We start from the raw sequence: 23,582 nt of genomic DNA on the forward strand, positions 1-23,582 counted from the left end.
GAATTGGGGCCACTTCTGCAATTGACTACAGTTGGTTAATGCACTTTTATTCTAGGTCTTGTCTGCTAATGGAGGATGAAGACATGGATTGTTGTGGGGATCGGGTGAGGTCATCTAGTAAAATGTTAATCTCTAATGAATGCTCAATACATTCATAAATCCATAATCAGAGTCATAATAATGGTTATCCCTGTGGCTGCTGGAAGATTGGGAAGGGCCTTTCTGCAGACATCAAGCACACATGTCTGGCTGGAAGGACAGTAGAAGTGGTTCTCTTTTATTCCTCCTCAATGGCTTGTTAGTCCGTCCCTGTCCGCCTGGAGAGGTCCTCGAGGAGCCCCTCATCACTGGCCCCTTCCTCTTTCTTTCCCCATAGCCTCGTGGTCCACCATAGCCCTATTTCTACCTCTGCCTCAGGCTGTCATCCCTTGATGGAGTCAAGGATTGGAGGGGGAGGCAAGAGGCATCAGTTCTGTGTCCAGGAGGCACAGAAGTCAGAGTGGCCCAGCGACAGGGCAGATGAGCCTCTCTTGTCCTAGGCTGCTGCCTGGGTGAAAGGTCGTATTAGGTCATATCATACATGGCCCAGCAGCCCCATATTTTGATAATATTGAGTACTTCCAGTTGCATTGCTCCAGTGTGGTGGTGTCCTAACAGAATCCCTGACTCTGGTCGGTTGTCTTATCTTGACATGGAGGATGGGAGTGGGTGGCCAGTGCCCAGAAGCCAAGCAGAACAGGCTCTGTAGGATTGCAGTCAGTGGTAAATGACTGCTATAAGACCCAAACAACCTGCTCACTTCCTGCCCCACCACTGACATGTTGCTCAGTCACATCCCTGTTCCAGTTATCTATTGCTGTCCAGCAAACCATCCCAAAGTTTAGTGGTGTGAAAAAACATTTTGGTATGCTCATCAATTCTGTAGGGCAGGAATTTGGACAGGGCACACTGGTGATATTTTATCTTTGCTCTGTGATGTCTGGGGTCTCAGGTGGAAAGACTCAAAGACCAGGGTGACTTGATGGCTGGGGCCTGGAGTCATCTGGAAGCATCTTCCCTCACAAATCAGGTGGCTGATACTGGCCATCGGTTGGGACGTCACCTGGGCTGTTGGCTAGAACACCTAAAGATGGTCCAATTGTCATTTCTCTGCTGGATTTTATAACACATTTCTCCTCTGTTCGTGAACATCACTGACCACTTACCAGCTTCCTTTTACCCTCCTCTTGTTTCCCCCGCAAACTAAGATTCTCACTCAGGAATCCACACCTTCACACAACCTGGGCATTGTAAAGAAAGTTGACCCCTCTTCTAACTTCAGGGATGGGCCCAGTTGCTTAATCCAGTAAGTACCTTACACTTCCTTTGCCAAATTGTTGGTTCAAGGGTGGCATATGACCTACACAGTTCGCTCCAGGTTAATCTCGGACTCCTCCTTGGAACACTGGAACAGAAATGTTCTTTTCGACAAGTGGTATGTGGATGTAAAATCTGGAACTGCTGCAATCATTTTGTCACCATGAAGGAAGTTGGTCTTGCGATAAAGCTGATATCATGGAAGATAAAGCAGAGAGATGGAAGATGTTGGGTCCCTGTTGAATCACTGAGTGGTCAAACCAATCTTGAATTTTTATTAATAATTAGGCAGCAAATAGTGGTTAAGGACTTAGTAATTCCTTGATAACTCCTACCTTACAGATAAGGAACTAAACTTTTTTGATAAGGAGACAGGCTCCAGAGGCAGAGTAATTTGCCCAAGTTCCCACAGGCAGGAAATAATAGCCGGGCATCACGTTCAGCAGCCTGACCCTCAAGCCCACACTCCTAACCACTGCCCCACCCTGTCTTTCTGGACTTTTCCAATTATATGAACCAATAAATCCCTTTGTCATCTGAGCCTGTTTGAGTTACTTACTTCTAAAATAAAGACCACAACGGACAACCCTTCTCTGCAAGGGTGGCATGAGCTGCAATGTCAGCCCTGCTTGGAGAGAGTCATCCTGAGCTCAGTCCCAAGAGCTCTGGCAGGAAGTCGTCCCTGGCACAGGAGCACACACAGGCCACACTGCAGGGCACAGCTCCAGGAAGGAGCAGGTGTGTCTGCTGGACCTGTGCGGAGTCCCCAGCCAGACAGGGAGCACCTGTGCATGAGCCCCACACTGGCCTCCTGCCGCCTTCCCTCCTTCCTCCCTGGTCCTCCAGGAGGCTGTAGCCCCAGCTCAGCCAAGCCATCGCCTTTTCCACTGTTGTCATCACGTGGCCACCTTAAGGAATCCATGATGGCTCCTTGAGGTCTCTTGGGACTGGAGTCCTTTCTTGGCATCCAAACAAGGACTCTCAGCATCCTCCCTCTCATCCTCCCTCCAGCAGATGAACCCAAGCTTCCCATTTAGCTGAGAGCCCTGCTTTGCCTGCTTCACTGGGAAAGACACTCTAGGATTGGGGGCTGCATTCCAGAGATGTTCTTGGACGTTCATGGGCTTTTGTTACAGCCCTGGCATAATCACAGGGCATCATATGTTTTCTGTGTCAGGTGTCTGCATGCCACCTGTCCCCTAGTTTGCTTGACTGCCACATGGCCTTCTGTCACAAGTAAGATACTGTTTTGGTGGACTGCAGAGTTGGATCTTGACAGGTGCCTGAAACTTTTTTATCTGAAAAGAGAATTTAGTTTTGAAAAAAAGTGGAGAAGCTGCCTATAATTCTGCCATGGCAAAACAATTATCATTTTGCGTAATACACTCCAGTCCTTACCCAATACGTAAATATTTTTAAATAGTTCCCGGCACAGTATACATACTATTTTTGTAATTTCACTTAAAACATTTGCCTGGCTTGCTGCATAGTCATCATAATTATAATTTTTACTGGCTGCATAACACCGTGGCATATGGATGAGTACTGAGCCTCCAGCTTCATGAGGCTGACATAGTGAACTTAGTAATTACAATACATTTTGTTTTAGGTGGAGTGAAGAGTAGACCATTGGCTACAAGCCACTATGAGAGCAGGATTCATTGAGATCTTCAGTTTCACTCATGTTCACACAGAGTAACTCCTTATTCGCCAGGGTTCTGCTCCAGCATTGCCTCCTGTGGAAGACTTTACAGATCCCCCTGGTTGGGGTGAGGGCCCTCCCTGTGCTCCTGGACGTCCCAGTTGAGGGCATATTGTGTTCTACGTACTCTGCATGCATGAGTTCAGTCCTCACATCCACCCTATAAGGCAGGCTACCATCATTACCTTAACTTCACGGATGGGGAAACTGAGGTCTAGAGAGGTTAGGTCACTTGTCAGGGTCTCATGGCTTCTGGGGGTGCAGCTGGAATTCGGGTTCTGGCATTCTGATGCCAGAGCCAACCTTTGTAACATGGTGTCAGCCTGCCTCTGCCCCATCCCGCAGGGCTGACCGCTTAGGCTGTGTTCCGTGGCGTCTGTGTCTCTCTCAACACCCTGTGAGATCCTTGAGGGCCAGGACACTCCTCTTTGTTGGTGTACATGGATTTAGCTCAGTTCTTGGCACCCAGCAGATGTTGCATAAATGCTGCATGAAAACATGGAAAAATGAGTAGGTGAAACGAATTGGGTATGACTGTCAGGAAGAGGCAACTTTGTGCCCAGAAATGCGAGCCTCCAGGCTGGGTGGTCTGATGGGGAATATTCCTCTACCACCTGTGACACACAGGTCAGAGGGCCATGAGGCCTGCCATAAGGCCTCCTCCGAGGGCTCCAGGCAGGATGCAGGGCCTGCTGTCCTCCCACACACCCAGTGTGTGTGGCCACAGCTTGGGGCACCTGGGACAGCTCCCCCAGCACGCCTAGTGATGGGGCTCCCAGGGGCCTGGGGCACCTGGCCTGCCACTCACTTGGGGGCTGCAGGCCCAGGGCAGCCTTGTCCCCACACTTGACTCAGTAAGGAGAGAGTAACTCAGATTCAACAAGCTCAATGATGGCTGCTTCATAAATGTTATTTGTTATTTGGGTGAACCCAGAGGTCTTGCCCAGGTGGACAAAACACACCCACTGAGGCTGCATGTGGACAAAACACACCCACTGAGGCTGTAGTGTATGCAGGACCCCGGTTCCCACTCTCAGTTGCTGGAGCAGCCATTCCCAGAACAGTGCACTTGGGTTTCACTGTGTTGCAGATTCTCACCGCCATGATCTCAGAAAGGCTCCCTGGCAGCTGTGACCTTGGGCAGAGCCCCTCTCTGTTTTTAATCTCAGTGTCTACCCATCCATGGAAATTTCATCTGGTCAGCTTGCAAATTCTAAGGAGATGGAAGCTCTGTTGTCTCCTCCAACAAATGTCACCGCTGTTGCCCTTGGCTTTCTCTCCACCTGACTGACCACCCTTCACACTGGTCCTGCTGGAAGGCGGGAAGGACGAAGCCTGGTCCTCCGGGGCCTCAGCACTGGCCCAGGCTCCCTGCCCTGGTCATTACACAGCTGCCCTCCTGGTCCCAACCCCATTTCCTCAGTTCACCCTTGGGCATTTGAGCCAGACTCTGTTGTGACAAGGCTGAGGACTGGGGAACTGAGCAATTCCATGTGGTTAAATTTCTGCTCAGGCTCAAGATCCTTGGGAGATCCCAAGAGAGACCTACGGTGTCCGATTCTGTCCTGCAGCTCGTGCAGGGCTGGGAGCACGTCTTGGAGCCCGTCACGGAGCCCGTCACGGATCTGGCAGGGTAGTCTGAGGGCAGAGGATATTTGCTAACAAGCACAGGGAGGCTGACACAACGCCCAGCACCATTAAAATGAGTTATCGGCTGCAGTCAACCCTGCCACGGCATGGTTAATCAGCCTGAGGTCAAGGTGGAGCACTAAGAGGGGCAGAGGAGGGAGCTGGTCTCATTTTCTCTGTTCTCAAAGGAAAGATGACGGATTTATTTGTGGCAGCCAGGGGGGCTCCCTGTCCTCGTTCCTTTATGCCATGGAGTCTTTTCAGTTGGAGAATCCAAGGCCCCCTCCGTGGCTGTGGTGGTGACCCGGGACTATTACTAACTGAGGTCTCACTTGTAAGCCCCTTTATCCGTCTGAAGTCTCCTTCCCAGCTGCCCTTCCACGAGCTCCTCCATCCTCGTTTGCCTGAGGCCCTGGAGGGATACAGAGTGGGTGCCCCGAGCTGGTACTTTCTGACTGGAGAGAGGAGAGAGGAAGGGGGCCCCGGGTGTGGAGTAGCAGCTGGGACTAAGGGTCAAGTGGTCCTGGACCTTCTCTTTACTGGGGGGCAGAAGACCTACCTGTCCACCCTTCATTTTTCCCTTCCATGAAATTGATGTTTAGAAAGATTTACATTGTAGTAAATTCACTTTCCCATCTCTAATTGTTCAGAGGTGGGTGGAATGGCCACTAGGATTTGCCGATAGCAGGAGAGAACCCCCAGTTACTGCACTGGGACAATGAGCTTCCAACCTAATGCACATAAGCCGGGTTCTGATGGGCTGCTCTGACTTTATCAGGGGTCTGCATGCTGTTTGGAATGGTGAGAATAGTTCACAAACCCTTCTACTACTGGTCCAGGATCTATGGTGTAAAGATAGTGACAGATTTATGTTTTTTAAAAAAATGTATTGTTCTTCCCATTTTATTGAGATATAATTGACATGAAAAGTCCTGTATAAGTTTAAGGTATATAGCATAATGATTTGACATATACATCATGAAATGATTACCTCAGTAGGTCTAGTGAACATCCATCTTCTCATATAGATACAAAATTAAAGAAATTTTTTAAAAGTTTCCTGGAGGAGGGCATAGCTCAGCGTAGAGTGCATGCTTAGCCTGCAAGAGGTCCTGGGTTCAGTCCCCAGTACCACCATTTAAATCAATCAATCAATCAATCAATCAATCAACTAATTAATTAAAAAGTTTCCCTTGTGATGAGAACTCTTAGGATTTACTCTCTTAACAACTTTCATATGTAACATAGAGCAGTGTTAATTTCATTTCTTATGTTGTACATTACATCCCTATTTGTTATTTATCTTCTAACCACAAGTTAGTACCTTTCACCTGCCTTCATCCAGTTCCCCACTACCTTCATCCGGTTCCCACTCCCCACAGCCCACACCTCTGGTAACTACAAATCTGATCTCTTTTTCCGAGAATGTGTTTGTTTATTTGTTTTTGAAGTATAATTGACCTATAACACTATGTTAGTTCCTGTTACACAATATAGTGTTTTGATATTTCTGTGCATTTCAAAATGGTCATCCTGATAAATGTAGTTACCATCTGTCACCATACAAAGATATTACATAATTACTGACTATATTACCCACACTGTACATTTCATACCCATGACTCATTTTGTAACTGGAAGTTTGTACCTCTTAATCTCCCTCACCTATTTCTCTCCTCCCCCTCCCCATCTTTCTCTCTGGCAACCACCAGTTTGTTTTCTCTATTTGTGACTCTGTTTCTATTTTGTTATGTTTGTTCATTTGTTTTGTATTTTAGATTCCACATATACATCATACAGTATTTGTGTTTGTCTGACTTATTTCACTTAGCATCTTAGCATAATACCCTCTAGGTTCATCCATGTTGTAGCAAATGGCAAGATTTCGTTTTATTTATGGCTAACATTCCATTGTATGTATATACCACATCGTCTTTATCCATTCATCTGTCAATGGACACTTAGGTTGCTTCTCTATCTTGGCTATTATAAATGATAACTATTCTAATTCTGTCTTCCAAGGACTTTTTTTCCAGAATCATTTGTGAACCTGTAGTCACTTCTCTTTCCTTTCCTTTCCCATTTCTGGTTAAAATGATTGCACAGTGATGAAAAGATAATGACCAGATCTACTGAATTAGAAATCTCTGGGTGGTGTAGCCCAGGAAAGTATATTTTTAGCACAATCCCCATTGCGTCTCATGCCCTGCAAGGTTTGAGAATTGAAATTTCATAGGGCTTGAGTTTGCCCCTGAATGTGATCACCCATTTATCTCATTCTGGCTCTGAACTGGACTGTCAGCAGCAGGACCTGTTTTGTAGGGTGTGGCTTGTCCTTCAAAATCAGATGTGAAGTCCAGGCCAAGCCTTCCCTTACATTTCCTTCCTGTCCCCCAAAGCTCACATTCAAGGTTGTGCTGGTAAGAGATTTGTGCTCAACCAGCCCTCCCTGGAGGAGTGACAGAGGCTGTCCAGGTATAAGCCAGGGCCTCTGACAAGCAGCACATCTTATTGACTGCAGAGCCAGGGTAAGACTCATTTAAAGTAATAAACACCTCTTCATATGGAACTGTGCTAAAATCATTTACAAATTTTCCCATTGAATAGATTAAAACAATGTTTTTACATTATAAATCCATTCACTTCACTCTTACCTTTGATGGCATATGTTGCCTTATAAGGTCAAAGGGACCGATCAGCATTGTTTCCTAATTAGGGAAATTATTTATCCAAACTAATAATTAATTAATAATTAATTTCTCCAAATGAATGCAATTGCCGGTAATATATGTACTTATTGTACACATCAGTACGTGAACAATGTGCTTATATTTTCATATACGTCTTAGAGTTATCACAATGTAAGCATCAATGTGAGTACAAAAATAGTGACCAAAAGTCCCTCCCACGCCACACCCGAGCTGAGGTTGTCTCCTCTTTTAAATAAAATGTGGGTCAGCCCAGCTTTCCCAGCAGATGAACCTTCCTCTTTGCTGACGTTTCCTGTGCCCGGGCGCCCCGGTCTCCATGGCAAGCAGGCAGATGCACGAAGAGGCTTGTTGGCCTCTAATCAGTTGGGCAGTTCTGGTGAGATTCTATCTTTTGACAGGAGATGGACTAGATGACCTTCTAACTTTAACACTGAGTTCAGAGTTTCCTTATGCTCAAGGTTTCCATATACATAGTAGGCTGAGCCATATGAAATTGCTGTTATTCAGCTAGTCTTGACCTATAAAAATGGCACTTTCATATGATTCAGTCTAATAAAAACATGTTCCCGTTTCTTAGGCAGGAAGGCTGATGCAAGGCCATGGCTACAAAGAAACAGGATCACTGGAGCCCAGCCAGATCCCACGGAGTCAGGACACTGTTGGCCACAGTCGAGGCACCATCTGCTTCAGGGCTTCTGTGAAGGACACTGGCTGGGGCACAGGGAGACATTCAAGGATATTTTGAGAATCATAAATGATGAAGTTTCTTTCCTTTTTCCCCCAGTTCTTTTTATTGTAACATACATAACATAAAATTTACCATCTTAACCATTCTTCAGCGTTCAGTTCAATGGCATCTTAATGCCATGCACACTGTCATGTATCCATCACCACCACCCAGCTCCAGAACTCTTTTCATCTTGCAGCACTGAAGCTCTGGATCCATTAAACAATAACGCCTCATTTGCCCTCCCCCCTGTCCCCAGCCCCTGGCAACCACCATTCTATTTTATGTTCCTATGACTTTGACTACCCTAGTTGCCTCATATAACTGAAGTCACGCAGTATTTGTCCTTTCGTAACTGGCTTAGTTCACTTAGCATAATGTCTTCAAAGTTCATCCATGTTGTAGATGTGTCAGAATTTCCTTCCTTTCTAAGGCTGAATAACATTCCATTGCATGTATAGAGCACATTTTGCTTATCCATTCATCCATCTATAGACGCTTGTGTTGCCCCCGTGCTTCAGCCGTTGTGAACACTGCTGCTATGAACACGGGAGTACAAATATCTCTTTCAGGCTCTGCTTTCAGTTCTTCTGAGTATATACTCAGAAGTGGAAATGCTGGGTTAGATGGCAAGTCTATTTTTAATTTTTTGAGGAAGGGCCATCCTGTTTTATGTAACTTTCCTTAATTTTTAACGTAAGGATGCAACATCTCAGATGGAAAAGAGCTCTGGCCTCCACTTTAGGCAGATCTGGGTTTAAATCTGGGCTCTGCTATGTGCGCAGGTCATTCAGCCTCTCAGAGCTTTGGTTTCTCCATCTGGTGAGATGGTAAGAATGAGAGACAGTGTTGGTAGAGGAGGGCACGAGCTGCAGCACACTGTAGGTGTGTAGTTGATGGTATTCGTGTTAATTTTACTTAATATCTTCCTCTTGTTCATCTTCTACCAGCTTTCTTCTTCAGTAATGTTCTCTTTTTTAATAGTGTCAGCTCGTGTTTGTCTCATATCCCACAGCATGATACACGAGCAGAGGCAAAGGATGGTGACACACACTTTCTAATGGGCCCTATGTCCCCTGTTTCCTCCTGTGTCCACTACCAAACCCTGAGTCTGTATCCCCATCGTGTCTCAGCTCTGCCTTCTCCAAGTTTGTCTTTCTCATCTCAGACACTTTTAGTCCACCCAACCCCCTGCTGACAAAATGGACTGCCCATTTGGTGAGAGGGGAAGACCAGCCTTGGCTTCTCTGAGTCTCCCGTAGGGCCACCCCGGGCTCTGTGCCAGAAACGCGAAGGGGCCATTTAGTCTTGAATCTTGATCTTGAATCCGTGTGACTGATCATGAATCCGTGTGACTGATCATGAATCCATGGTTCTCACACATTAATGAGCATTATCATTATCTGAGTGGAGGGAGAAACTTGCTTGGAAATGTAGATTCCTGGGCCCCCCTAGACGTCCAGCTCTCAGATGGAGACCCAGACACCTGCATTTTAAACAGATCCTGCAGGTGAGGATGCAGGTGGTCTGAGGCTGCACTTCACACTGGTTGCGTATCTTTGGATCCCACATCCCTGCTCCTGTACACCAGGCACTGTGCTGCTGGGGGCAGAGGTGGATGGGATGCCACCGGGCCCTCAGAGGAGCTGTCGGCCACTCAGGAGGCAGGAACACACCCAAGTGGTGGCAGTTGTTCAGCTGAGGAGGAGGATGGGGAAGGGTTGGGATTAGAAACCAGCACGTGGTCTCAGGGGTTAGCCTTCAATTGAGTCACAAAGGTGTGGGCAGAGGGAAAGGCCACATCGGGAAGCCAGTGGGAGCCACCAAGTTTGGGCAGGGATGGGCCAGAACCAGGATGCAGGGAGGGAGGGAAATCGATGCTCCCCTCTCGCTGTCCCCAAAACTGCCGGGCAGTTTCCTCCCGGAGCAGGAAGTGTGAGAAGCGGGGTTGATTTCCCAAGTGGCCTGCTCTCTTGTCTGGACCTGCTTTCCCAGGTCTCTCTACCTGTGAGGCCAAGCAGGGCGTGGCCATTGGCATCAGACAGCGGTGGGGTCAATGCCCACCGTGAGTATGACCTTGGACAAGAAACTTAATTCTTGGCTCTGTGTGTGTGTGTGCTTTAAAATGAGTTATTTATTATTTAGATACGATGAGGTGAACAGATCAGGAAACGCTGGCCACTGAGAAGATAATTCACTCACATTTCCTGAGAGGAGGGGGCACATTGCCCTTTGGGGTGACACATGAGGATGCATCCAGGGACAGGTGGGAAGCAGAGGGAGTGAGGGGAAGATATGGGCAGGAGCCTTTCCTGTGGTTCCTGTGGGAAGGAACGGCAAGACAGGCAAGCAGACTTACGATTGGCTAGTTTGAATCACTTCAGTGGTCTCTGGGGTGTAGGGGCTGCCCCAATTGTCTGTACCTGGCTCTGGGTGATCAGGGTGGGGGTTATGACCCAGAGAGTGAGAGCCCATAAAGGAGGAGGCCAGGTGTGGACTCTGGGCTGGCTGGCTTGCATAGGAAAGCCTTTCACTATCTCTAGGAATTGACTAGCCCTGGGAGGGGGGTCTCTCCAGGGCCAGCAAGGCCCCAGATAGCAAAGCGTCAGAAACACCTGCTCAGTAGGGGAGGGTTCCGGGAGATGTCCCCTGGCCTGCACTGTCCCCTCTCTGCAGGCAGCTGCAGTTGGTATGTGTGCTGGGGGCCCTTTCCTGAATTTACCATGTGGGTGGCTTCCACCTCTGAACTCTGAGGCCCTTAGAATCTTTGCCACACAAGGTATCCTTTCTACTGCCGTCTGTTGTCCTTGCAGGTGGCTGCAACGTTGCTCTACTTGTCATGTGACATCTGTGTCCCCCAGAGGCCTCAGGACTTATTCTAGGTCCTTGGCAGCCCCAGGTCATGCCTCCTTCAGGCCAGGGCATCGGCCTGTCTAGTTTGGGGGCGAGAGGTGGTCTGAGCAGGAAGGTGCCGACACTGGCCGCTCCTCTCAGAGCTCCCAGAGGGCGAGCCGCTGGGCCTCAGGCTAGTGATGAGCACGTGTGCTGTGGTGTCTCCCAGTGCCCTCAGAAGACTGTCCCCTCCGCCTCTCACAGGGACGTTCGTCTCGGCTTTCACCGTGCTGTGCGGTGCCCGCACTGACCTCCCAGACAGGCATGTGTGCTGCGTCTTCTGGCTGAACATCGCTGCTGCCCTCATCCAGATCCTCACGGCCATCGTCATGGTGGGCTGGATCATGAGCATCTTCTGGGGCATGGACATGGTCATCCTCGCCAGTGAGTAGCCGCGGGCACCACACCTCTCTGGGGGGCTGGGGCTGGGCCGGGATGTGGGGAACAGGGCCCGAGGAGGGGTAGGGGCCAAAATGGTCTGGGCGTTTAGATCCTGTGGGGTGTGGGTGCTCACAGGGAGATCTGCGTGGCTGGGCCTGCTTCTCCCCTGCGGCTTACCTGTGTCCTCCTCACTAGCGCCTGTGGCCTCCTGGCATAAGGAATCCTCCCCGCATGCCCCACCCTGATGCCTGCAGAGAACCATGAGGGCACCGGGCAGAGAGCTGAGCTGGGGACCGCGAATAAGGGAGGAAGAGGGGGAGCCCTGTTCAGCTCAGACACCCCAGGCATCACATTTGTCAAGGAAATAGTCCAGTTGACGACACTGGCTAGCAAGGTTGTGGCCCATGTGAGTTCACATCCCCTCTGCCTCCATCATGCCCTTTCCAGAAAGAAGGAAATGGCCTCGAGGCGTATTTGCCCTCGGGAAACCTTGTAACTTTGTTAGAGCTAGAACAGTATCATTTCAACTGCTTTTAAACTAAGCTCTCTGGTCCTTGATGCCAAAGCCTTCTTCCTAACTTGTGCTGAGAGGACCTCCACCAACTGTTTAACACAAACTCGATCCCGACACAAAACTACCAAAGACGACTTAATTAGCATTTTTAAAATAACCTAGCGAGGTCTTACAAGAGACACCTATTTTAAGCAGCCGTGCTCCTCACCCTGTGCCCCTATGCGTGTCCCTGTATTGTCACATGTTCCGTCTACCTCATTATTCCTCACCAGCAAGACCCACGTCCCCTCAGGCCCTTCTCCCCACACCCCAGGCTCCTCAATGTGTCCTACGCCCGACAGAACCATTCACAGGTAGAGTGTCGGTGTCAGAGGTGAGCTGTGCCAGGTAAGGACAGCAGAGGCGGGAGAGGAAGCCCGGGGTCAGGGAGCTCTAGAATAGTCTAGAATGATCCCTAGTTAGCTCAGCCTGAGTTCAGGATCCTGTGAGGATCCGAGACCCGGGGCACACACAGATGCCAGGGCCTGGCGAGGCCTCGGATCAGTGACCAATCAAGCCACCAGGCCAGAGAAAATGCAGGTCCCCGAGCCTGAGCCAGATCAGCAGAGCCAGTCGATTGGTCAGACAGGCTGCCTGGAAGCAGTGTCTCCAGCCACAGAGGACAGGAGAGGAAGTGGGTGGGCTGGGCTGCCAGGGCACTCCAACGTTGAGCGAACCAGGCAGACACTGGGGGATCAGGACAGCCAGAGGGCAGGGCGGGGACACTGGAGAGGGAGAGGCTGAGGAGCAGTCAGGAGACTGCCCGGCCCTGCTGGGGAAAGTTGTTCTCAGGGCGGGGGCTGCCCATCAGTGAGGGTGTTGGGAGGTGAGGGGGCAGAGCAGGCAGAGACCGAGGCAGGCCTGTCCCACTCCCATCGCCCAGTGGCAAGGCCTGGGATCACTTCCATCTGTGGGGAGGGGTATGGAACACTGCTGGGCGGACAGAATGCTACCAGCCAGCCTGTAAGTCCTGACATTTCCCTGGGGACTATGGTCCTTTCCAAGGGGCCTGCGGGACAGCCTGCAGGCCCCACTCCCAGCTGGAATCTGGGAGGTGCCTCTGCTTTCCTCAGCGGTGAACAGAAAGCCTGCTGAAGGCTGCAAGGCCACCCCGACCCCTCTTCTGGCGCCATCTCCTCGACACACCAAGCGTCTGGCTAGCCGCCGGGGCACCTGAGCAGGGAAACTTTCCATTATAGTGGAGCATACCTGTGCCACAGAGTGAGTCTCCAAAAATGTGCATCGATGCCTAATCTGACCCCAGAGCTCTCTGGTGTCCTTTCTTTGGTCACACTCGATACCAGGACCCACGGGGTCTGGATCTTAGAGATAGCTTAAAGAGCTCCCCTTATCATCTCCTCAGCGAGGAAGCAGAGACCCAGGAAGGGTGGATGGGGACCTGCCACTTCCTCACCTTCTACCACTCTAGCAGCTGACTCAGCAGAAACTCCTCTCATGTGGCTGGTGTGGCAGCCATAGCTGGACTGCAGGAAAATCAAGTTCCAGAACCCACTTCCCCACCCTCCTTACCCCCTCCCCACTCCCCCGAGCCTTCACTGGGGGTCTCCTCCTTGGATGTCTGCACACTGGTCCCAGGGGTGCTGTCTTTGCCTCAAACTCTTTAGAAGACTGCCTGGGGGATGGACTTGAGGGCTGCATGAGAAAACCCATCATACCTACTGCTACCCACTTACCCTGCCGGGCCACCAGACTCACTCACCCACCTCAGCAAGGGGTACCTTTGCTCTTTCTCCAAGCCACCCTCCAAGGATGAATCATCACCACTGTTGAGATGGTGCTGTGGGCTGGGGTTGCTCTGAGCAACAGTGGGGTGTGCATGTCCCAGGATGACTACATTCAAAGGAATAATCACAATGAACTTGTCTGTCCTAGTAGATAGTTGGATACAGGTCTGTTCTTTCTGGTGTCACTCCAGCCCCTTCCTGTAAAAATGAAGGAAACTTTTCAGTTGCAAGAATACAGGGTAATTTTTTTACCTAGCATTACCTAGGGTGTCATAAGACATGTACCATCAAGGAAAAACTCCTAAGAGGAGAAACAGAGAAATACAGATCAAAGTAGAAGTTAAAATCAGGAACTTACAAGGCTGCAGCTCTATTTATATTAATAATAACAAATAACAGTCAGCAACAGCCTGTGTTGGTTGTGGGTCAATAAGTACCTGGTAGTTGTATGATAGCCTCTTTCTACTGCCATGCTCATGGCAGACATTGCTAATCAATCATGACACATTCTGCTGAATAATCTTACTTGTTCTCAACACAGGGCTTCAGGCAGTCACTACCAATTGATCCATGATGTTTGCAAGATAAAATCTGTTTGCCATCCTTAGCCTGAGTCTTTCCCAAAGATGAGGTTTTTTGTTTTTGTTTTTGTTTTTTTAATGGAAGTACTGGGGATTGAACCCAGGACCTTGTACATGCTAAGCATGTGATCTACCATGAGCTATTACCCTCCCCACAGTGTTAGGTTTTATATATGTGGCTCCTATCCACATAAAAGGCAAACCACATGGCTCAGACAGAGCTGGGCTGGGGCCAGGATGGGTCACTTCAACATCTTTAGGTTGTTGTAGTCAAATCTGTCCTGTAGCCATCCTTCCTTGGGTCCATCCAGATTCCATCTCAAGGTGAACATAGTTTGGGGCAGAAAAAGAGTGAGAGGCAGAAGGTGAGCAGAGGAGTGGGCTTGGCTGAGATATGGAGGGAAGGGAGAAGGGGAGACATTGGCACGAGCTTCCTGGCAGTGTCTTACTGAGTGATCCCCAGGGAGGGACGCCCCTGCCGCCAAGCCCACACTCCCACTGAGGGTGACTGCCAGCTGCAGTAGCTGACCACTGTGAACCTGACCATGGTCCTGTCCATCTCCCAATCCCCATCATGCATCCTCCCTCTCTTTATATTTCAGGCAGTCCCTCTGGCCTCTGTTTTCAGACTGTTTTCTCTTTTTCTTTCTCTCCTCTCCTTCATGCTCCTCCTACCCCTGTGTCGCTCCGAAGTTTCTCAAGGTGAGTCTGTGGGTGGATTTACAGGCCTCACGCCTGGGCTGCCTGAGGCCCTTCACTTAATTGCCCTGCCCCACTGCACACAAACATCCCTTCTCCCCGATGGTCAACGGGCTTCTGTTTTTTAACTTTTTATTTTGGAAAATGTTTAAATAGACACAAGTAGAAGGCCTAGTATAACGAGTCCCTCAACGCCCATACCACCTCCAACCGGTGTCAACTCAGGGCCACTCTGGTTCCATCCGTCACTCCCCGCACCTTCCTGCCCTCCCAACACCTAAGCCTGATGAAGAATCTGGTAAATAAAGAGAAAAAACCCAAGTAAGTCTACTGAAGCTCTTCTGTGGGCTGAGTTACCAGCTAATTGGGGTAACAACTCAGCAAATTCCAGACTTCTAATTTCACCCTTAGATATTTCAGTAGGTATCTTAAAAACAAAAAAACAAAAACCACAATACCCTTTCATGCCCAAATAAACTAACATCAATTCACTAATATCAATAGTGATCAATTTTTCCAATGTCCCCATAATTATCACCAATGTTTTAAAGGCTCGAAGCCATCAATCGCCCTTGCCTGTGTCACAGAGATGCAGCTGATGGAACACACATGCTTGGTTCCTCCCTGCCGTGTGCTGTCTTCCTTTTTTCCTTCCTTCCTCCTCTCCAACCACACATACCAGATGCCCATCACTTGGAGAAGCCTGCCTGGTACCTTCCCCCAAGGTTCTGCATTGGGAAATCACAGCAGGCCAGTCTGCGGAGGCCACTTTTGTGCAGTGTGGATTCAGGGGCACGTTGATAACCTTCCAACCCCCACCAGATACAGCAGCAGAAACTCTCGTCCCATATATCCCCATCTAAACCCAAAGATCCCCAGTTCTCCACTCATTCCCCTGGTTTCTTATTAAAAAGCCAATGTCCTTGGGAAAAGCAAGCCCTTGACTGTCATTTACACCTCTGTGTGAATAAGGTTCTAGCATATTCTAGTCTGGGGGCACCGCCTGGAGAAATGCTGAGGGAAATGGGTGTCTGACCAGCTCTCCTCTGCTTCTTCTTCACAGGCTACAAGGAGCAGGGCATCCCACAGCAGCTGTGAGCCCAGGCAAGCCGCTCAGAAGCCTGGTGCCCCGAGGGCCACGCCAGGCAGCGGCAGACACGGGGTCTTCACACGTTCTCTTCTGCCGTTTCCTGGGTTTGGAGTGGAAAGAGGGGATTTAAAACTATTATTTATTTTGAAAATGCATCTGCTTTTCTCAGCAGGTTCTGAGGGCTGCCAGCTTCTCCCTCTGCTTCAGAAAGCCTGGTTTCGGTGGGTGGTGTGGCAGACCCCCAGAGCATCTGGGAGGGGTGGGGAAGAAGGTGGAGACGGGAGTGCTGACAGGGAGGCTGGAGCACCCAGCTCCCTTGGCCTGCTTCGCATTGCCCACTGCCCACCAGGAGGGCAAGAGGTGCTGCATGACCAGACAGCAGTGGCCTGGTCCAGGTGTGCAGGACAGTCCTGCCCATCAAGGGGCCGGACTGCAGTGGACACTTCCTCCAGGTCCCCATCCCCTGCCAGAGCGGTCTCGTGGGGGCAGCAACAGGGCGGAAGTGAGGATGGACAGACTCCCATCCTGAAAAGAATGTGCCCTCAGCTGTCGGGGGTACAGATCCCCACAGGTGTCTCCTGGCCCTGCCCTCTCTCATCACAGCCCCCACCTCCTTGCCACGGAAACCTCGGGGCCTTTGTTTCTCTGGGAAGGAGAGCAGTGGCTCCATGCCTGGGGTGAAACTGCTGGACTTGCCAGATGTTCAGACATAAACGTACCAACCTGGGTCTGAGTGGGCAGCCTTTCACATTACACTCAACACCATTTTGGCTTCATAGTCCTTTCTCTGAAATCCTTAGGGCCAGACGGGTCTCTGAATTCAGAACTTTTGGATCTGAGGAAGAGAGTAAGAGACATTTACCAATTCATTTCCTAACAGCCCAGCAGAGTCTGGAACAGCGCTCTGCCATCAAACACGTGACCATTTCTGCAGAGAAATATGTGAATAGTCAGACTAATTAGGATCAATAACACTGTAAATAGTGTCACCTCAGTACAGGTCAGATTTTGCCACTAAATAAGTTATGGGAGAAAACTCACCATTTGAGAGCTTTTGGGGTTTTAGAATTGCCAAAAAAAAAAAAAAAAGAATGGCTTGTGGACCTGTCTTTGAAAATCCTTCTTGCATAGATGCCTTCGGGTGACATTGTTGGCGTTACAGAATTTTCTCCCATTGCAAAGGGGTGGTTGGGTCCTTTAAGAAACCTCTGTGAGTGATTGTTACAGAGCTGGCGCCAACAGAAGCTGTCCAAGCTACTTCAGGTCAAGATCGGTCAGAAATTAAGAGAAAGCAGATCTAAATGGCAGTAACAAGGTGGACATCTACACGTCTGTTTCATTTTCATTTTCATTCTAATGAAATGTAGGATGAAATGTAGGAATCGCTAAAATGGGACTGGCCCAAAGCCAAGTTTCCAGGCTAACCGGACTTTGTGCCATTGGATGGGTTTCTTTCTGAGGGGCTCTTCCTGTCCATCAGGGACTCAGTCAGAATCCGGCCAGGGCTGGAGAAGTGGCCGGTCTGGCCATTTGCCCCCAGCTGGATGGGAAGTCCTGGGGAGCCTGCAGCTAGACAGGCCCCCTGGCTCCACTGTGAGCCCATTCTGGGGCCACTGCTTGCATGGTCTGTGTTGTTAGACCCTCCATTCTGGGACAGTGGCCCACCCGCTCCATCCGCTGGGCTTTATAGTCCTACTGGGAAGTGGGTGTCGGGCTCGCTATGGCTTGGACAGCAAACTGGCATCCTTGGAGAAACAGAATTCCCTCCAGCCGCTCACCAACCCCTGGGCCCTGACTCAGAGGTGGGTTCTCTGCTCCTGGACCCGATCCTGCCCGGCAGTCCGCCCCTTCATTCTGATGAGCATCTGGTCCCTCTCGCGTTGCTGCCTGGGGCTGCGTTGCACTTTCTGAACACCTGGCTGTGTCTATCTCTTCCCTCCTCCTTTCTTCCTGGCCCTGACCCAGGCCTTTGATGCTGCTTTCATGTTGGGAAGCCTCTGTGTTTTCAAGGTATGGGCTCACGTTTGGTTTCATCCAGAAAGTCAGGACCTGCCGTTGTGTGAAGATGGTATCCTCCAGGCCAAGAGAGAGCAGGCTGCTCTCGAGGAAGCGGCGTCACAGCATGGAGCCTCCCCTAGAATCAGATAAAAACAGCTTCAGTCGAGGGAAGTAAAGGCCACCAGCCTGCAGCCCGTCACCCCGAACAGCTCCCCTGAGTTTGCCTGGAGTGATGACAGGTGTCAGGTGGGGCTGCCCCCACAGGGACCGAGGTGGATCTGATTTTCCTGGTTTGGCTGGGAGTGGCTGCTGAGGGGGCAGAGAAGAGATAGCAATTTGTGTCTTATGTTTAGTGACACAGTGCAGACATGAGTGGAGTTTTCTTGAGTGACAGTTGTCACCATGAGTCCCAGTATGGGATGGCTTCATGCAGGGGTTTATGTGCTTGGAAGGACAGCTCCTGTCTGCACATCCCCTCCCTCAGGTCCTCCCTTTACCTGCAGCTGCTTCTTCAAACTTGAGAAGACAGCAGTCTCAGGAGGCAGCCCCTTTGCAGGTAACTGATGTGTGGAAGAGACCAAGAGGACCCCCACCTGTCTTCTGAACCATGGGTCTGTGACAACTGCCAGGCGGGCGGATCAGCTCAAAATAACTTCTCGCTAAGTGAGGCCATGGTCTCAGTATTTTCATCTTTAGATAAGGAACAGTGGCTTGTGTACTCCGAGCAGTCTGAGCTGGCAGCTCAGGCTGTTAGATGGCCAGCATTAATTTATAAAACACCAGCCAGCTGAAAAGTAGTGTTCTCAGGCCAGCAAGTGCTTGATTGATACACAGCCCTTGGGTGACAGATTGGGCTCACCTTAGTGGCACAGCAAAAGGGTGATGGTCCAGAAGTCCAAGGGCGCGTTTCAGGTCCAGCCATTTATCTATCAGTCAGAGTTCTGTGGGACATTCCTATGTCACAGGTGTTTGGGGTGGGGATCACAGTGACACAGAGAACTTCACAGTGAACGAGATGCTCTCGGGACCTAATTTTGACACTTGAATCAGAGTGGCAATTCCCTTGAGCCAGAGCAGGATCCTGGAGCAAGAATGAGCTACCTGGCAGCCTGGGAGTGTCCTGTGGGCAGTGGAGACATTGACTTGGATCTTAAGATCTCAGTCTGAGCCAAGACTTCAGGTCTGGAAGGCCAGGGCCCCTGTGGGAGTAACAGGGAGCGATGGCTCCGGCTCCGCTCAGGCACCCCTCCTGCCTGCCATGGTGCTGGGGCTGCGGTCAGGGGCTACCCTGCTGTGACCTTCCCCCAACCCTGGCCTGTCTAGCAGGCAGCCTGGCCTTGGAGCCAGCCTCTGGCTGCACTCGAGGAAAGAGAAGGAAGGGACACGATGCCCTCCCTCTGCTGCCCCCGACACTCCATGTGTCAGCCCCAGTGACAAGGACAGCATCCAAAGGTTGGGCCCTTGCAGGCACTGTGGGGTGCATTTTATCTCCTATGACCCTTACCAGCAGCGGGGGGCTATCAGCTGGGTTTTCAGACAGATCCGACCATGGGAGAAGAGCTGGACCTGGGCTCCGGGCCCACCTCAGGACTTAACCAGGATTTAACGACACTGGCTGTTTTTACCACGTTAGTGATGCTGGCAAAGAAAGCCTCATGCTCTGTGTAAACTGCTTGGGGATGTATCTTTTAAATGTAAATTCTCCGGTTGGTGGCTGCAGGCATTGTTGACTTACTACTCCCTCTTGTCGGCTTGTTTAGAGGGCTTTCAACAGGGGAATTGGAGGTGGATGAGCACTTTTAAAGCACCAGCCCCTCCCCAGCCTCGCTGACCCTCCCCAGAGACCATGACCTTACCTGTGGGATGAGTGGTTTGAAGCAGTTGCTGACCACCGCTGACACACACTCCCCAACGGAACCCAGCCTTTGTCTCCGTGGGCTCCCTGTGTTGGCCTCCGGCAGTCCTACAAGTGCAGGCCGCCTGTTTGCATTTCTACCTTTAGCAATTTCTACATTCAGTGGGCACCAAAGTGGACCAAGTAGGTCGTGGGCATGGCCTTGGAGAAACAGATCAAAGATGCCTTTTTCCTGGAGAGCAGCATCTCTCCATCCCCGCCTCCACAGGTGGAGTAGCAAGATGAACACAGGTTAGAGGTGGGAGATGTGCTCTCCGAGGTCTGGGGCTGGACCCTCATCCTCCAGAGAGCCCTGTGTGTGCTGGACAAGACAGGAGGCCAAGCTGTGAGGGGAAGGGAGGCTGAGGTCAACCTGAGCAGGTGGCAATACTGGGGGTCCTGTGTTTTCCATCACTTTTCTTCCCGTTAGATTCTTAGAGCTTCAGTAAGTTCGTGGGCTCACACAGGTGTGGCAGCTCCTGCTCAGACGCTCCTGGATCCACCCCAAATCCCACATGGAGACAGGATGAGAGCCTCTGGTGACAGGTTGGGGAAATCCCAACTAGAGGGATCCTGAATGCCTCCCAAGCCCCGGGGCTGAGTTCCAGGCTCAGCGCTGTTCGTCTCTCCCACTGTCTTAATGGGTCAGTTTATCCATCTACAGATTGGGAACAAGGAGGAGCCTGGGCAACTGTCATTCTTCCCATTTCTCTCTGGGTGAAAGGCTTGGGGGATGAGCCTCATGGCTGGGGAGGGGGACAGGGACAAGGAGTAGCAGAGGCTGTTCTCTCTGTTCTCTCCTGTGCAAGCCCCATGGACTCAGAGGCCAGGACTCCTTCCAGTAAAACATAAACACTGGCCTCTCAATTTCACTCTCACTTCCTGACCCCGTCACAGATGGGGCAGGATATAACAGGGTCCCACTTATGTGTGTCCTGATTTCTGGTACAAGTTGTCTCTCTCTTTGGATTTAGCTGTGGGATTTCTGTTCCCAACCACTCCCCATCCCTGCCTGGATCTGCTAAAATTCCAGCCACTCAGGCCGGTCCAGACTCCACAGTTCACCTGGCTGCCACCCTCTCAACCATGCACACACACCTGCCCGAACACACACTCACACCTATACACAGGTGCACATACACACTCACAGCCCCTTTGATGCTGGGTGAAGGCAGGCCAGGGTCTGCCTGGAGACTCAGAACTGGGGACTTAATGTCTCCAAAGGAGCCCCGTGCCTCGCCCAGGAGCTGTCTCCCTCCATCACGGGCTCATTACCCCCATTCTGGGCCCAGGTGCGCACACTGTTTCCTCTCTCTCCAGGGCCCCTGGTCTTGGACCTCTTCCTCCCAGAGTCTACAAGCTCAGCATCCCCATCCTGCAAACCTGGCTGGGCCCATCTCCATGCCCTAACTTGGCCTTCTATAGAAGGAGCGAGGGGGGTCTGCCCAGAGAAGAGGGAACAATGGTCTCTTTTGGGCTGCAGGCAATCCTCTCTTTGGAGGTCCTTTTCTGTTCCCACAACTCCCCCCACCCCTCACCCCACCAGCCCCCATATAGGAACTAGTGAGGAGAGAAGGGGGACAGAGGTCACGTCCACCCTGCCTGGGTTAGCGCTTGATCCATGTTCCAAGCAGGGAGAGGGCGATGGTGATGGTGGCTGTACCTGGTCTGGGCACCCTGGCCCTGTTCACAGGCTAAGTTCCATGCTGTTGTATGTGGTGCCATCAAAAAAACAACAACAACATACATAGAAACAAGCCTGGTTCTGTGTATTAGCTGAATTTATATATGGACGAGTGTTGTGTTGTGATTTACAGGTTTTGGCGCCATGGTTGGCAGTGCTTGGGTCCCTCTCCTTTCTGTTACATCAGTCGCTGTGCATTTCTATTGTTCTCTGACAAGACCCGACCCACTCTCTGATCTCCCCGGGGTTTCTGGTTTCACGTCTACCCAGACCACTGGGAGCCCACCCCACTTCCATGGACTTTCCCTGGAATCCAATCCAGCTGAGGGGATTTTCCAGTTCATTTCAATGACTGGAGCCTTCCTCAGTTCTAAGAGAAGAAATTTTTAATGTCAGGGACCTAGGGAAGCTTCCAGACTTGCCCTGGCCCAAATCTTGCAGCCTGGGGCCCAGGCCTGCCTGCAGCTTAGCTCTCCCAGACCCTCAGAACCCAGCCCCACCCCCCAATCCCATACCCCATCCCAACCCAGGACCTGCCCACTGCTGCTGTGTCTCCACACCGCCCTCTAGGGGCTGACCAGGGTTCCAATTTCTCCAGCATTCTGCCAGCTTTAAAATGCGTAATTCAAGCACCATTACTGTACATGTGATGAAAAATACCATGTATGACAATAAAAACCTGTGTACATATCTCCATGTACATATTTATATATTCATATTATAAATATATAAAGCATGGCCTCTCTTTGACATTCCAAGTTTGCGTTTTTTTAAATCTCAGAACTATGGCTTTGGAAACCTTTTCTTCCTCTCCCTCTTTTCTATGTAATAAACATTCATGTGGCCTTTCTGGTGGCTTCTCAGAGCCCTGTGTCCTCTTGTTTTCGTCACTGGACAGATCTCTGATGGGGTCTTGAGTGCCCCCCTCCTCTCTCTGCACATGCACTGTTAATGGTCTTCCTATTACAAAGGTTGCCCTTCTCCAAGGTAGGCCTTGCCCTCCTTCAGACCTTTCCCTCGCACCCCTCTTCTCCTGGGAGGCTCATACAAGTCACTCCTCAAAGGGCCACGTTTGGTTATCTGATCCCTTTGCAACCAGGGTTTGTGCACTAAATCAAGTGTCAAAGCCCAGAGTATGTTCACCACAAACACGCGTACAGGTGAAACTCACTTCTTTCTCTTGACCGCTTGGCGGGTGATGAGGGAAATGTGTGCGGTGTACTCATTTGTTGAAGTCTCTGGTGTAAATGAGAAGCTGGTGGTTAGGAGACCTTAGAACTAGCTGTTCACCTGTAACGAGGGACTGGTTGAACATATGTCACATTGGAGGGAATTTCAGGCCATGGCCTGTGGTCCAGCCAAACACTCTCTTTAATAATTGGATGAAGACTTAAAGAGCTGATCAAATTTGTGGATGAAGGGAACTAAATATGGACAAATCAGAATTCAAAAAGCTCTTGACAGGCAGAGGCCGTCTAACAAGATGAAGTCTGATAGCATTAAATGAAAAAGTGCTTGGAATTAAGAAACCTCCAGGTGCTCTGTTGGGCCCAGGGAGTTATCTGCCAGGCAGCTCAGCTTTTGGCAGCGCTGCAGTGTGTGTGCCAGGACAGACCGTTTGATTTCAGATGCATTAGGAGCAGAGGCTGGAGGCCGGCACGAGGCCACATCTGCAGCACTGCACTGAGCACCAAGGACTGTGGGAGGGGAGTCCCCAGGTATGGCCCTGATGCTCACACCCCAAGGGAAAGGCCCTGCCTCTCACTGTTCCCTCACATCAGCCCAGGACCCATGGGGGCCGCCATCCTTGTCCGCTTACCAGGGGTGTCCCAGTGTGTCTACTGAGAGATGCTGCTGTCCGGGGACCTTGATGCTGCTGCTGTCCCCAAGAGTGAATCAACCTTCCAGTGAGACTTCAGGCTCAACCTCAGGGACCCCTT

The 23,582-nt window shown here is 50.6% G+C and overlaps 1 protein-coding gene across 1 annotated transcript in view; it reads left to right on the forward strand.

Moving 5' to 3' along the window:
* STUM (stum, mechanosensory transduction mediator homolog) overlaps window positions 1-22,507 on the forward strand; it is a 56,239-nt gene extending 33,732 nt beyond the window's left edge. Inside the window, exons 2-3 of the mRNA XM_074351702.1 lie at window positions 11,222-11,401; window positions 16,040-22,507. Coding sequence (XP_074207803.1) covers window positions 11,222-11,401; window positions 16,040-16,074 — 215 coding nt within the window. The 3' untranslated portion in view covers window positions 16,075-22,507. The remainder of the gene's footprint in view (window positions 1-11,221; window positions 11,402-16,039) is intronic.
* The last annotated feature ends 1,075 nt before the right edge of the window (window positions 22,508-23,582 follow it).

This window comes from Camelus bactrianus, chromosome 23 (genome assembly GCF_048773025.1).
Source record: "Camelus bactrianus isolate YW-2024 breed Bactrian camel chromosome 23, ASM4877302v1, whole genome shotgun sequence".
Classification (NCBI taxonomy): domain Eukaryota; kingdom Metazoa; phylum Chordata; class Mammalia; order Artiodactyla; family Camelidae; genus Camelus; species Camelus bactrianus.